The sequence below is a fragment of the Physeter macrocephalus genome, chromosome 20 (assembly GCF_002837175.3).
Source record: "Physeter macrocephalus isolate SW-GA chromosome 20, ASM283717v5, whole genome shotgun sequence".
Taxonomy (NCBI): Eukaryota; Metazoa; Chordata; class Mammalia; order Artiodactyla; family Physeteridae; genus Physeter; species Physeter macrocephalus.
This window is the reverse complement of record NC_041233.1, coordinates 37,949,359-37,963,519: the sequence shown is the minus strand read 5'-3', so window position 1 is coordinate 37,963,519 and position 14,161 is coordinate 37,949,359. Positions and strand designations below refer to the sequence as shown.

General features: G+C 35.9%; 1 protein-coding gene across 4 annotated transcripts in view; it reads left to right on the top strand.

Moving 5' to 3' along the window:
- Positions 1-14,161, top strand: part of PARG (poly(ADP-ribose) glycohydrolase) — a 120,995-nt gene that overhangs the window by 43,437 nt on the left and 63,397 nt on the right. For 3 of the 4 annotated variants that reach the window (XM_055081197.1, XM_055081196.1, XM_055081194.1), the window contains exon 8: positions 9,272-9,364. The exons of the other annotated variant lie outside the window; for it this stretch is intronic. In XM_055081197.1, the coding sequence (XP_054937172.1) occupies positions 9,272-9,364 (93 nt within the window). The remainder of the gene's footprint in view (positions 1-9,271; positions 9,365-14,161) is intronic. 4 annotated transcript variants of the gene reach the window in all.

Genomic DNA, 14,161 nt, shown 5'->3' with positions numbered 1-14,161 from the left:
TTTGCGGTACACGGGCTTCTCACCATTGTGGCCTTTCCCGTTGTGGAGCACAGGCTCTGGACGCGCAGGCTCAGCGGCCATGGCTCACGGGCCCAACCGCTCCGCGGCATGTGAGATCCTCCCATACCGGGGCGCGAACCCGGTTCCCCTGCATCGGCAGGCGGACGCGCAACCACTGCGCCACCAGGGAAGCCCGAGAAGAAAGCATCTTTTTGACTTAGGGATAGACAAAGATTTCTTAGGACACAGAAAGCATTAAGCATAAAAGAAAAAAATTAATAAATACTTACCAAAGACATTAAGAAAATGAATAGACAAGAAGACAAGGAGAAAATATTTGCAAAGCATATATATTTATTTGACAAAGGATTTATGTTTAGAATATATAAAGAACTCAATTTAAAAATAAGATAAACCACCCCATTAAAAAAAATTAAACAAAAGAGTTTAAAAGACAGGTCACAAAAAAAGATATACAACTGACCAATTAGCACATTAAAAAATGCTCAGTGTCATTTGTCATTGGGGAAATGCCAGTTAAAACTAGAACGAGGTATTAGTGCACAGGCACTAGAAGGGCTAAAACTAAAATGAATAGATGTAGCTAGAGATGTGGAGCAACTGGAACTCTCATACTTTGTTTTTGGGTTTGTAAAATGGTACTACCACGTTGCAAAAAGGTCTCGCAGTTCTTTAGAAAACTAAACATATACCTGCTCTATGACCTATGCATTTCATTTCCTTTCTAAACCTACCCAAGAGAAATTAATATATGTGTACAAAAAATCCTGTGTTTATAGAAGGATGTTTATAGCAGCTTTACTTATAATAGCCAAATCCTGGAAATAGTGCAGTTGTCTATCAACAAGAGAATGAATAAACAAATTGTGGTATAATTATACAATAGAATAAAATAATAGAAGAGAACAAAATCACTGATACACACAACATAGATGCATCTCAAAAGCACAGTGCTAAGGGGGAACAAAAAAGCCTCACACAATACAGTACATGTCACATGTTTCCAATATATGAAGTTTTACAAGAGACAAAACTAATCTATGGTAGAAGAAAATTTAGAACAACGGTAGTCTCTCAGATGCGGGAAAGTTGCCTGGGAAGGGGCATGAGGGAACCTTCTAGGGTGATAGTATAATAATATCCTATATCTTGATAGGGATTTAGTTTATGCAGGTGTATACATTTGTAAAATGAAATTGAATGGTACACTTAGGGTTAGTTCATTTCATTGAATTTAAATTTTACCTCAGGGGCTTCCCTGGTGGCGCAGTGGTTGCGCGTCCGCCTGCCGATGCAGGGGGGCCGGGTTCGCGCCCCGGTCTGGGAGGATCCCGCGTACCGCGGAGCGGCTGGGCCCGTGAGCCTTGGCCGCTGGGCCTGCGCGTCCGGAGCCTGTGCTCCGCGGCGGGGGAGGCCGCGGCAGGGGGAAGCCCGCATACCACCAAAAAAAAAAAAAAAAAAAAAATTTTACCTCAAAATGAAAAAACCTGTAAACAAATGTTAAATTATATTTATATGGAGGCTGAAGTGGTCAGGGTGAAATGTACTGATGCCCCCAACTTACTTCAAAATGCATTAAAAAAAATGGATTGATAGATGGATAGATATGCGACAAAAATAGAGTAAAATGTTAACTGTAGAAACTGTGAGTTTATGGGTGTTCAGTGTATAGTTATTTTAGCTTTGCTGTATTTTTGAAATTTTTCATAATGCTGGGAAAGTTAATTGCCATCAATAAGGAATGGTTAAAATTGTATATGCATACTGTGGAAAATACTGTGTAGCATTTATCATTCTATTACGTGGAAAGACTTCTAAGGCTTTCTCTTAAGGCAAAAAACAAGTTGCAAAAAAATATAGTATACCATTTAGTTTAAAAATTAATGTAACAGAAAGCTAAATTTCTGTATGCACATATGTAGAAATGCTTAGAAGTAGTTTGGTAAGGAGACAAGCATCTGTTTATGTCTGAGAAGTAGCTTGGAATTGGGGATTTGTGGTTAAGAAGAGCTTTGACTTCATCTGAATGGTTTGACATTTTTAAGGCAAGAATATCCACGTATTACTTAAAAATTAAAAGAAAAGAAGGGTTAAGGCTCATCACAGAGGAGTTTGTATACATGGGGATAAAAAGTTCAACATCATTAGTAATTAAATAAACAAATTAAAATAATAGTGGTGTCAATTTAGTCTATCAAATTGCGAATAAAACAAGAATATGAGAATTCACAGTATTAGTAAGGTATGGAGTTGAGTACTTTCTTATACAGCACCAGAATATAAATTGATAGAACCTTTCTGGAAGGTGATTAGACAGCATATATTAAAAACCTTTAAAAAAAAAAAAAAAAAGCCTGTGCTTTTTGATATAGCATTTTCACTTATAGAGATATTCAAATAGTTGCAGAAAGATGTATGTACAAGGATATTCATTGCAATGGTAATTTTAAGAGTGGAAAATTGGCAACAACCTGTAAATCTATCATAACAGAATTAGGTAGGGAAATAAGGTATGGTGTGTCCAAATTGTTAATAATACTCAGCTATTGAAAATGGTGATATAGGATTATATTTATTTACATGGGAAAATGTCCACTATGTAAATGAAAACAAAATACAGACTGGAAGGATATATGCCAAAATGTTAGCAGTATATATATTGATAGTGGGTTTGTGGGTGGTATTTATTTTCTTTTTGTTTATGTTAATTTGCTACAGTGGAAATACATGACTTTTTTTTTTTTTTTTTTTTGCGGTACGCGGGCCTCTCACTGTTGTGGCCTCTCCCGTTGCGGAGCACAGGCTCCGGACACGCAGGCTCAGCGGCCATGGCTCACGGGCCCAGCCGCTCCGCGGCACGTGGGATCTTCCCGGACCGGGGCACGAACCCGTGTCCCCTGCCTCGGCAGGCGGACTCTCAACCACTGCGCCACCAGGGAAGCCCTACATGACTTTTTAGAAAAACATTTTGTTGCTAGTGATGTTTGTGAAGACTATACAGCACAGTGGAAAATTCTTTTGTCTAATGAAAAAATTATACAGAATTGTTAGAGTAACGTGATTTTAAGTAATTTTTTTCTGTGTGAGAAGGAAAACAAATACCTAAGTGTAACAAACGCTTAAATGGTTATATTAACTTTAGGATCATAGGACTATGAGGTTTTTCACCTTCTCTATTTAGATTTTGGGATGATTTATGTTTTATATTAAAAAATTGTTTCATAAAATTTAATGTTATAGACCTTTTATATAAACTTTTTTGAAATTTTTTATTAAAAAAGAGTATTAGTAACTTTTAAAATTTTTACTAGGATCTTACCTAGGTTTACATCAATAGATAACATGGAGTGACTTGAAGTATTTATTATATTTGTTGATTTGTGACTGATTAAAAAGCTGTTTCCTAAGAACTCTTTGAAGAAGTAGATCTATGGAAATTTTCTCCTTCGTTAAAATATCACTAGTTTTCTGATTTTACCGGCTGCAGATTTCACTTCCTCATTCAAAGTTCAGTAGTATTATTTATTTAGTACTGTCTGTGTGCCAGGCACCGTACTTAGTCATGCATGAATATGCCTTTAGTATTAGAGCGCAGTTCACAGATTTAGTTTTAGTTGATCAAACATTCTAAGAAAGAAGAAATAAGTAAAAATCTCTTTTCTATATGTACACTTCTAGATATTTAAATCATTCATCATGTTTTGACATTTGACAAATGAAGTTGCTCTATTTTAGTAGTTTGTTAATGCTTCTATCTGCTAAGGAAGAAAGATAGCTTCTCCACGACCACTGTGATGAAATTACAGTAATTACTATCCTTCAAGGTGAGGGCTGATATATTGAGGGGATCACAGAAAGAGCATAGGACTTTCTACTTTGAGATTCATGAGGTCAGTGATCATGTCTGTTTTTGTTTACAGTTCTGTCGTCAGTCCTGGCACAGTGTCTGGCATATAATAGATACTTAAATTATTTACTGGTTAGGTGAATGGATGAACAACTCTATAGTCTAAAGAGAGGAAATGGGTAAAATTGCATTATAATTTTGAAAATCTTTGTATCAGTTCTGAGTGAAACATGTACATAATCAACTTTTGGGATGAGAATAAAAGGATGGTATGTACACACACGCATACACACGCAAACACTTGCCATATATAATTATGCAGACCCTCCAATAGAGGGCAGGGAGAATTTAATGAAGCTTTCCTTTTAATCATCATGTAAATGCTTAATTTCCTTATAATCATCATCATTGTTATAAATAATATATGATATATTATAAATAAATATTATTTAAGGCTCTTCTTCCCTTGAAGTTAAGCAATGATTTACATTTTAAAAACTTTTTAATACTAATGTCTTGGTTTGCATTGTATAGATTAATAAATTGTGCAGATTAATAAATAGTAAATAATAATTTGTAAAAGGTAAGATTTGCTTAAAGATGCTAATAATATATGAGAGGGCATAAGATTATACTAGTTTTTTAAATTATGCATTCCTTCTCAAATGGTAGTTGGGTTGGTTATGTTCTCAAATGACATTTTTTATCTTCTCTTTTGTGTTTTCAAAGCAACATTAGACATAGGTCTGAAGCGTTGACAGAAGTCCAGTGCAATAATGCTTCATCAGATAAATAAGTGGTATTTTAAAGCTTGTGACGGTCAGCAACGCATGGCAGCAGCTACTCGTATGTCAATTTTAAAAGACAAGGACAGGTACCCAAAGGAGAAGAAGCTGTCAGCCTATTTAGACACTTAAGGTTAAATGTCTTTAGGTTAAAAATGTTTGGATAGACACTTCTCCTTATCTCTCCTACTAAATACAGCTGAAAACCCAGGACACTATAAAAGAATAAGAAGACTATGAAAGGTGGAGAAAAGACTGACCAGCTAGGGTCTGTGGGGCTGTTGGAAAAATATGGCACCTGGGTGGTATCAGCAGAGGACTGGTGGGGAGCCTGAACTTTCACCCTCTGCATCCACCCCCCTGCCCCCCAACCCAGAGGTATCAAGATGCCTTTCCCCCTCCCTGCCCTGGGAGTCAACAAGGGCAGTAGAATTTTCACTCCTGACTGGTAGTAATGAGGTGGCTCTCCCTTCCTGTTCACAGAAGACCTGCTAAAACAAGATTTAAATAAGATCCAAAGTCTCATAACATAAAATCCAGGTTTCAATAAAAAATCGCTCCACGAAGAACCAGGAAAATCTCAACTGAAATGTGAAGACAATCAACAGATACCAACCCTGAGATAACAGAGGTGTTAGAATTATCTAGCGAGGGCTTTAAAGCAGCCATCATAAAAAGGCTTCAATAAGCAATTACAGCTCCTTGAAACAAATGAAAAATAGACAGTCGCAGCAAAGAAATAGAAGCTATAAAGAAGAACCAAATGGAAATTTTAGAAATGAAAAATACAATACCTGATTTTTTTTTTTAATGCAATGCATGGGCTCAATGGAGAGTGGGGGTGACAGAGGAAAGAATTGGAGAACTTGAGAAAGAACAAAGGAATTAGTCTGAACAACAGAAAGAAAATAGACTTTTATGTCATTTTTTTTCTGAGGTGACTCAGAAAAGTTAGAATGGTTTAATAATTTTGGTCTAAAAGTGACTATATATTTCCTTTCAGATTTTCTCATAATGTAGAAAATAATAATAGCATAATGGTCTAGTGTATACAATTTTGGGGTTTATATTGGCTTGAAAATCTGAATTAAATTCCTAAATTTCCTATACTGGTTGTACTGGTCAAACAAGCAAACATTACTTCCAAGAAACATTAAAATTTATTTTAAAAAAAGTGTAGGGACCTATGGAACTATTAAAAAATATTTAACAATCATGCCTTTTTAGTACTGGAGGGAGAGGAGAAAAGGGGCAGGGATGAAAAAATACTCAACAACAAAAAATAGCAGCTGAAAATTTCCCAAATTTGACAGAAGACATCAAGAAGCTGAGCAAACCTCTTACAGGATAAACCCAAAGAAATCCATGCCAAGACATATCATAGTCAAACTTGCTCAAACTAAAGGCAAAGAAAAAATTTTTGAAAGCATCCAGAAAGAAATAACACATTGCCTATAGGGGAAAAACAGTTTGAATGTTGTTGGATTTCTCATCAGAAAATATGGAAGCCAGAAAGAAGTGACATATATTTTTGAAGGAGTAAGAGAAAAGAACTGTCAACAGAGAAGTGTATATCCATTGAAAATATCCTTCAGAACTGTAGGAGAAATGGTGACATTCTCAGATGAAGGAAAGGAAGAGAATTTGTCATTAATAGACCTATCCTAAAAGAATGTCTAAAGGAATTTCTTGAAACAGAAAGGAAATGATAAAATGGAATCTTGGAACACCAGGAGAGAAGAAAGAACAGTAGAAAGAGTAAAAATATAGTAGACCTTTCTTGAGTATTCTAAATAGTGTTTGACATTTTCTGTTTCACTATTTTCAAACATTATAACACTATCAAATGTGGTTCTCAATGCATGTGGAGAAATATTAAAGAAAATTATAATGGGGGTGGGTAAAGAGCCTTAAAGAAAGGTAAAGTTTCTGTACTTTACTGCAACATGTGAAATGTTGACACCGGGAGACAGTGATAAGTTATATATAACGAATGCCTAGAGCAGCCAGTTTAAAAAAAATCTGTTCAAAGAGATGTGTTCAAATATACTTTAGATAAATAAAAATGGAATTCTAAAATATGTTCAAGTAACCCATAGGAATGAAGGAAAAGAAAACAGGTAAAAGAAAGAGAAAATTAAAAATGAATATGTTCTAACTTATCAATGATTAAATGTAAATGTCAAAGTTCACCAATTAAAAGACAGTGATTTACAGAGTAGATTAAAAAAACCTGACACATTATCTGCTGCTTGCAAGAAATTATTTCAGACATAACAGTATAGGCAGGTTGAAAGTAAAAGGCAGCTTTGTAATAGCCAAAAACTTGAAACAAGCAAAATGCCCCTCAGTAGGTAAATGGTTAAACAAACTGTGGTATAGTCATACTATGGAATACTACTCCACAGTAGGAATTAACTGTTGATACATGCATGAACTTGAATAGATCTCAAGGGCATTACATTGGGTGAAAAAACGTCTATCTTAAAAGGACACATACCATATGATTCCATTTGTATAACAGAACAGAATTACAGAGATGGAAAACAGATTGGTGCTTTCTAGGGCTTAGGGATGGTTGGAAGGAGGGTGTGACTATAAATTAGTAGCACAAAGGAGACTTGTTATAGTGGAACACTTCTGCATCTTGATTTTGGTTGCACAAATGTACACGTGATAAAATAGCATAGAACAATACACACATACTGTACCAATATTAATTTCCTGGTTTTGATATTGTGTTATAGTTAATCTGAAATGTAACCTTTAAGGGAAACTTGGTGAGGGGTAAACCGGACCTCCATATATTATTTTTGCAGCTTTCTGTGAATCTATAATTATTTCAAAATAAAATGTTTTAAAAAACAAGAAGATAAATTATGAATAAGAAGAATTTGAATATCTTAAATAAATACATTAATATGTTTATGCATTTTCAGCCACAGGAAAGCAAGTATCTTTAATATATGCAATAAAATTCTAAAATAGCAGAATGCCTTCTATGTATGATTTTTTAAATTTAGTTTTTCTTTTTATTAGCATTAAAGAGGCTTATAATGAAGAGGCTTTGAACCTTTTAGCCTTTATTTATTTATTTTTTTAGTGTGTTAACTTCCCATTAGAGAAGATTAGGATTTAGCTATTGTTTACTTAACCCTATCACCACTAACAGCCTTATTTATGTTTCCCCACTTTTCCACTATAGATACCATATTCATTTCAATTAGATCAGTATTCTGGTTTTTTAGTAGGATGGTAAAAACACTGTTCATATCTGAGATCTGATTCCTTTTCTACTCCTGTACAACTTTTTGTTTTCCCCAGAATTAATAATTGTCTTGTGTTCTTCACTTGCTTGTTTTTTATATACCTATGATTAATTGGATCCCACACTCTGAATTGCAAATATTTTTCTGTTCATTCTGAATATCAATTTTCCCATTTTCCTAATTTAAAGAGGGAGGTGGGCATAGGTTTGGATTTTAGAGCTTTGGTATAAAGAAAATTCTTAGTGTTAGAACTTTCCTGTAAAACCAAAGTGAATGTAAATTATCTTTGCTCCTTTTTCTGTTTATACACATACTGTGTCCAGCTCTAGATAGACAAATGAATATTCCTTTATTTCAGCTTAACTCCTGATAGCAAAGAGAATCTATAGATATTTGTAAAGAGTCTGTATCCTCATCAATCCCAAACATTGGTCACATAGAGAAGTGGGAAGAGCTGTGGAATATAGGCCAGAATACTTGGGTTCTAGTTCTGATTTAGTTGCTAATTGACATTTTCAGTCTAGGATAATCAGGTAACCTCCTTGGCTTCAGTTTTCTGTTCTCTTTAATAATGACAGGATCAGACTGGATTATAACTGAGACCTCATCTCTCTAGTTCAGATGTGATTTCAGATACATGATTTACTTTAATCCTGACTGTATATATAGAATCTCTAGATTAAGAGTGTTTTCATTTTCAGCATTTTAAAAGAAATACTCTGATGTTTAGAGAGAAATTGGATTAAATGGCCTAAAGTAATTTCTAAAGCATTGAAGAGATGGGAAATTACAAAAGACAAAAATAGGCCATGAATGTCGTCTTTCTTGTACCTCAAATTATGATATGGGAATTGTGGTTTTAACTTCCTAAAGGTGCCTAGAAAAGGAAATTGTAAGTCACCTGGAACTTCATTGTTTACTACCCAGTAGGTTAGATTTGACACATATAATATGCTCTGAAACGATTAGGGTGGCTTTTATGGTGATTTCTTTAAATTACCGACTGTAGAAGCTTGAGGGCTTCTGAGAGAGTTCTTGGTGGTCTAATAGTTTTTAGTTGATGTAACCGAGGTCAGAAGGTACTGTTTTTCACATGCAAGCATTTATTTAGTTGCGAATATGATATGATATTTCATATTTGGGATACTCGATTCATTTTCAGAGGGCATTTAGGTGAATTACATACATTTGGAAATGAATTTGTAAGTTCCTTACTGCACCTGTGCATGTGTTCCATGATGCTGATCATATGCCTTCTTATGGGATCCTATATAAAGCAGATATGTAATTTAATAACAAATATTTGTTCATTGGTTATTATTCACTGATAACATTTTATTGGTTTTCAGGTACTAGAAGAAGCAGAAGCTCAACACTTATATCAGTCCATTTTGCCTGATATGGTGAAAATTGCACTCTGTCTGCCAAATATTTGCACCCAGGTTGGTGGAAATAACTTCTTCCTCAGTAGCTTTCTTGAGACTCACAGTTGAATTTCATTTAATTGTCAAGGTCAAACAGAGAGATGGGAAACAGTTTTTGCCAGAGTATGATGATTTTGCTATACTAAGGAAAAGGGTAGAGGCTACAGAGAACACTGCAAGTGGACATTAAAAATGCAGCATTCAATTTCTGAGCTTCAGTTTACAGTGTTGATGTTTGCTTACTCATACTTCTTTTTCTCTTTTTTTAAAACAAGCTCTGACTTTCAAAAAAGGATAGTCATTATTTCAAAGCATACTAATGGATTTAGAACATTTTATCTTCAAAATGGCTTAATACCTACTCCTTCCTCCCCTCTCCCCCAAAGTAGTGTATTGTATAACAAATGAGTTGCTGATACACTCTTAACTTTTAAAAATAAAAGAAACAATCTGGTATTATTTTGTTTTGTGTGGGAGTATATTAATTATTTATTGCTACATAACAAACTACCTCAAAATTTAGTGGTTTAAAACAGGAAACATTTATTATCTCAGTTTCTATTGGGAATTTGGGAGCAGCTTAGCTGACTGGTTCTGGCTTGGGATCTCTCTTGTGGTTGCAGTCAGTGTGTTGGCCAGGGCTGCAGTCATCTGAAGGTTTGACTGAAGCTGGAGGAGCCACTTCTCAGTTCGCTCACTCACATGGCTGCTGGCAGAAGGCCTCAGTTCCTTGCTGTGGGGCTCTCTGTAGGCTGATTGGGTATCCTCATGACATGGTTGCTAACTTCCCCAGAAAAAGCCACCCAAAAGAGAGAGACAGGAAGAGGCAGTGCCTTTTTGACCTCGTTTCTGAAGGCACACACTATCGCTTTCACTATTCTTCTCTGCATTAGAATTTAGTCAGTAAATCTAGCTCATACTCAAGGAGAGGATAATTAGACTCTGCCTCTCAAGGGGGGAGAGTATCAAAGAATTTGTAGATGTAATTATAAGAGGTTGTTGGTTTGTTATTCATAATTTTTTTCCTGTGTTTCTCGCAACAGTAGCTTGAATTCGCCTCTGTCATTTATTTCTAGGGCCAGCCCCCTGGCTTCATGGATGCTAGCCAGGTTTCTGCTAACACTGTTGATCCACAGGGGCCCTAGGGACATTTTGGGCAGAGCAATTTCTGAACGTGTAGGATGGTCCCACACATTGCAGTCTATCATTGGAACAGCACAAAAAACACAAGCATAGTCATTGGGGCAACCAAAAGCCATGTCCGAATGCCTGAATCCAAATGTTGAGAACCACTGAATGTTTCTCCATGTGCCATATTTGTTAGCATTATACTGTGATATTTCCAATTTTAGGTAACTGTAATTTCACCTCATTGATTCATTGTGTCTGAAATAAGTTTTTCTATTGGGCAGAGAAAATATATTTTAAAACTCAACTTCTTATTGTTTATGTTGGAAGTTATTTGCTTGCTTATGTTTCATGTTCATTCTTTTCTCTTTTTCTCCTTGCTTTTTTCCTTATGTAGTAAAATTTCTCACTACCTCTTAGGTTCTGCCCCTTGTGAAGCCTTTCCTACCTCTCCCAGCCAAAGTTTATCACTCCTGTAGCACTCGAATCATACTTATTAGCACATTATTTTGTAATTTATGTTTTTATATATCTCCTCCCCTAGATTGTATTCTCCCTGAAGGGGGATCATCTTTGTGTCCCCAGGTCTAACATAATGCTTAATTAAATGCTTTCTTAATTCACTGTAGTTCATAATTAACCGAATATAGCCTTTAGATAGGAATCACTTTCTTCTCTTCTCTTCCCTTCATGCTTTAGAGAGAAGGTTTCCCTATTGTACTTAATGAGATATGTATTCAAAAGCACCCAAGTTTGTAATCTATAACAAGTCGGTGGGTGGAACCAAAATCAGATTCGCGGCTCCCATCTCTTTTTCCTGGCTTAAAACAACTTTGTCCTTCCATTAGTGTACTAATGGGAGAACATTTTAATTTTGTCCTCTGCCCTCGACTAAAAGGTAAATCTCTGCTGTGAAAGTTAACATTTCAATTTGTTATTGAAATATATCTTTGGCAGGTTAAATTGCATATGTTGTTATTTAATGATTTATCATATTAATGTTCTCTAGGCCAAATCTAAAAGGTAAATTTTAGATTTATAAAAAATATTTTAAAGGAAACAAATTTTGGACATGAACTTTTTGAAAGATCTTCATTCATGTTTTTTTAATTAATTTTTTATACAGCAGGTCCTTATTAGTTATCTATTTTATACATATTAGTGTACATATGTCAATCCCAATCTCCCAATTCATCCCACCCCCCCATTCCATTCCCCCAGGTGTCCATACGTTTGTTCGATACATCTGTGTCTCTATTTCTGCCTTGCAAACCAGTTCATCTGTGCCATTTTTCTAGATTCCAGATATATGCGTTAATATACGATATTTGTTTTCCTCTTTATGACTTACTTCACTCTGTATGACAGTCTCTAGGTCCATCCACATCTCTACAGATGACCCAATTTCGTTCCTTTTTATAGCTAATATTCCACTGTATATATTTACCACATCTTCTTATCCATTTGTCTGTTGATGGGCATTTAGGTTGCTTCCATGACTTGGCTATTGTAAATACTGCTACAATGAACATTGGGGTGCATGTGTCTTTTTGAATTATGGTTTTCTCAGGGTATATGCCCAGTAGTGGGATTGCTGGGCCATATGGTAATTCTGTTTTTAGTTTTTTAAGGAACCTCCATATTGTTCTCCACAGTGGCTGTATCAGTTTACATTCTAACCAACAGCGCAAGAGGGTTCCCTTTTCTCCACACCGTCTGCAGCATTTGTTGTTTGTAGGTTTTCTGAAGATGCCCATTCTAACTGGTGTGAGGTGATAACCTCATTGTAGTTTAGATTTGCATTTTTCTAAGAATTAGTGATGTTGAGCAGCTTTTCATGTGCCTCTTGGCCATCTGTATGTCTTCTTTGCAGAAATGTCTATTTAGGTCTTCTGCCCATTTTTGGATTGGGTTGTTTGTTTTTTTAATATTGAGCTGCATGAGCTGTTTATATATTTTGGAGATTAATCCTTTATTTAGGTCTTGAATCCATTTTGAGTTTATTTTTGTGTATGGTGTTAGGGAGTGTTCTAATTTCATTCTTTTACATGTAGCTGTCCAGTTTTCCCAGCACCACTTTTTTTTTTCCCCCCACTGTAACAGCTCCTTTACATTGCAGTGAAAATTGATTTGTATATTTTTTGCTTCTGAGTCCTTGTGGGATTTTTTTTTTAAATTCAAACAGAAAGTCACAAAAATTGTAATCATCCTCATCAGTTCACTCAGTCCCATGTAATTAATTATTTTTTATCTTCATCTTTTGTTAGCACTTTTATGAATTCATCAGTTTTCCATAGAGTTCTGAAGTTTAGTATTAGTTGTTTTTGTTTGTTTTTTTATACTGCAGGTTCTTATTAGTGATCAATTTTATATACATCAGTGTATACATGTCAGTCCCAATCGCCCAGTTCAGCACACCACCATCCCTACCCCACCACGGTTTTCCCCCCTTGGTGTCCATACGTTTGTTCTCTACATCTGTGTCTCAACTTCTGCCCTGCAAACTGGTTCACATACATGCGTTAATATACGATATTTGTTTTTCTCTTTCTGACTTACTTCACTCTGTATGACAGTCTTTAAATCCATACATGTCTCAACAAATGACTCAGTTTCGTTCCTTTTTATGTCTGAGTAATATTCCATTGTATATATGTACCACAACTTCTTTATCCATTCGTCTGTCGATGGGCATTTAGGTTGCTTCCATGACCTGGCTATTGTAAATACTGCTGCAATGAACATTGGGGTGCATGTGTCTTTTTGAATTATGGTTTTCTCTGGGTATATGCCCAGTAGTGGGGTTGCTGGATCATGTGGTAATTCTATTTTTAGTTTTTTAAGGAACCTCTATACTGTTCTCCATAGTGGCTGTATCAGTTTACATTCCCACCAACAGTGCAAGAGGGTTCCCTTTTCTCCACATCCTCGCCAGTATTTGTTGTTTGTGGATTTTCTTTTTTTTGTGTGTGTGGTACCCGGGCCTCTCACTGTTGTGGCCTCTCCTGTTGCGGAGCACAGGCTCCGGACGCAGCGCAGGCTCAGCAGCCATGGCTCACGGGCGCAGCCACTCCGCGGCATGAAGGATCTTCCCGGACCGGGGCACGAACCCATGTCCCCTGCATCGGCAGGCGGACTCTCAACCACTGCGCCACCAGGGAAGCCCTGTTTGTGGATTTTCTGATGATGCCCATTCTAACTGGTGTGAGGTGATACCTCATTGTAGTTTAGATTTGCATTTCTCTAATAATTAGTGATGTTGAGCAGCTTTTCATGTGTCTCTTGGCCATCTGTATGTCTTCTTTGGAGAAATGTCTATTAGGTCTTCTGCCCATTTTTTGATTGGGTTGTTTGTTTCTTTAACATTGAGCTGCGTGAGCTGTTTATATATTTTGGAGATTAATCTTTTGTCCGTTGATTCGTTTGCAAATATTTTCTCCCATTCTGAAAGTTGTCTTTTCATCTTGTTTATGGTTTCCTTTGCTGTGCAAAAGCTTTGAAGTTTCATTAGGTCCCAGTTGTTTATTTTTGTTTTTATTTCCATTACTCTAGGAGGTGGATCAAAAAAGATCTCGCTGTGATTTATGTCAAAGAGTATTCTTCCAATGTTTTCCTCTAAGAGTTTTATAGTGTCCGGTCTTACATTTAGGTCTTGAATCCATTTTGAGTTTATTTTTGTGTATGGTG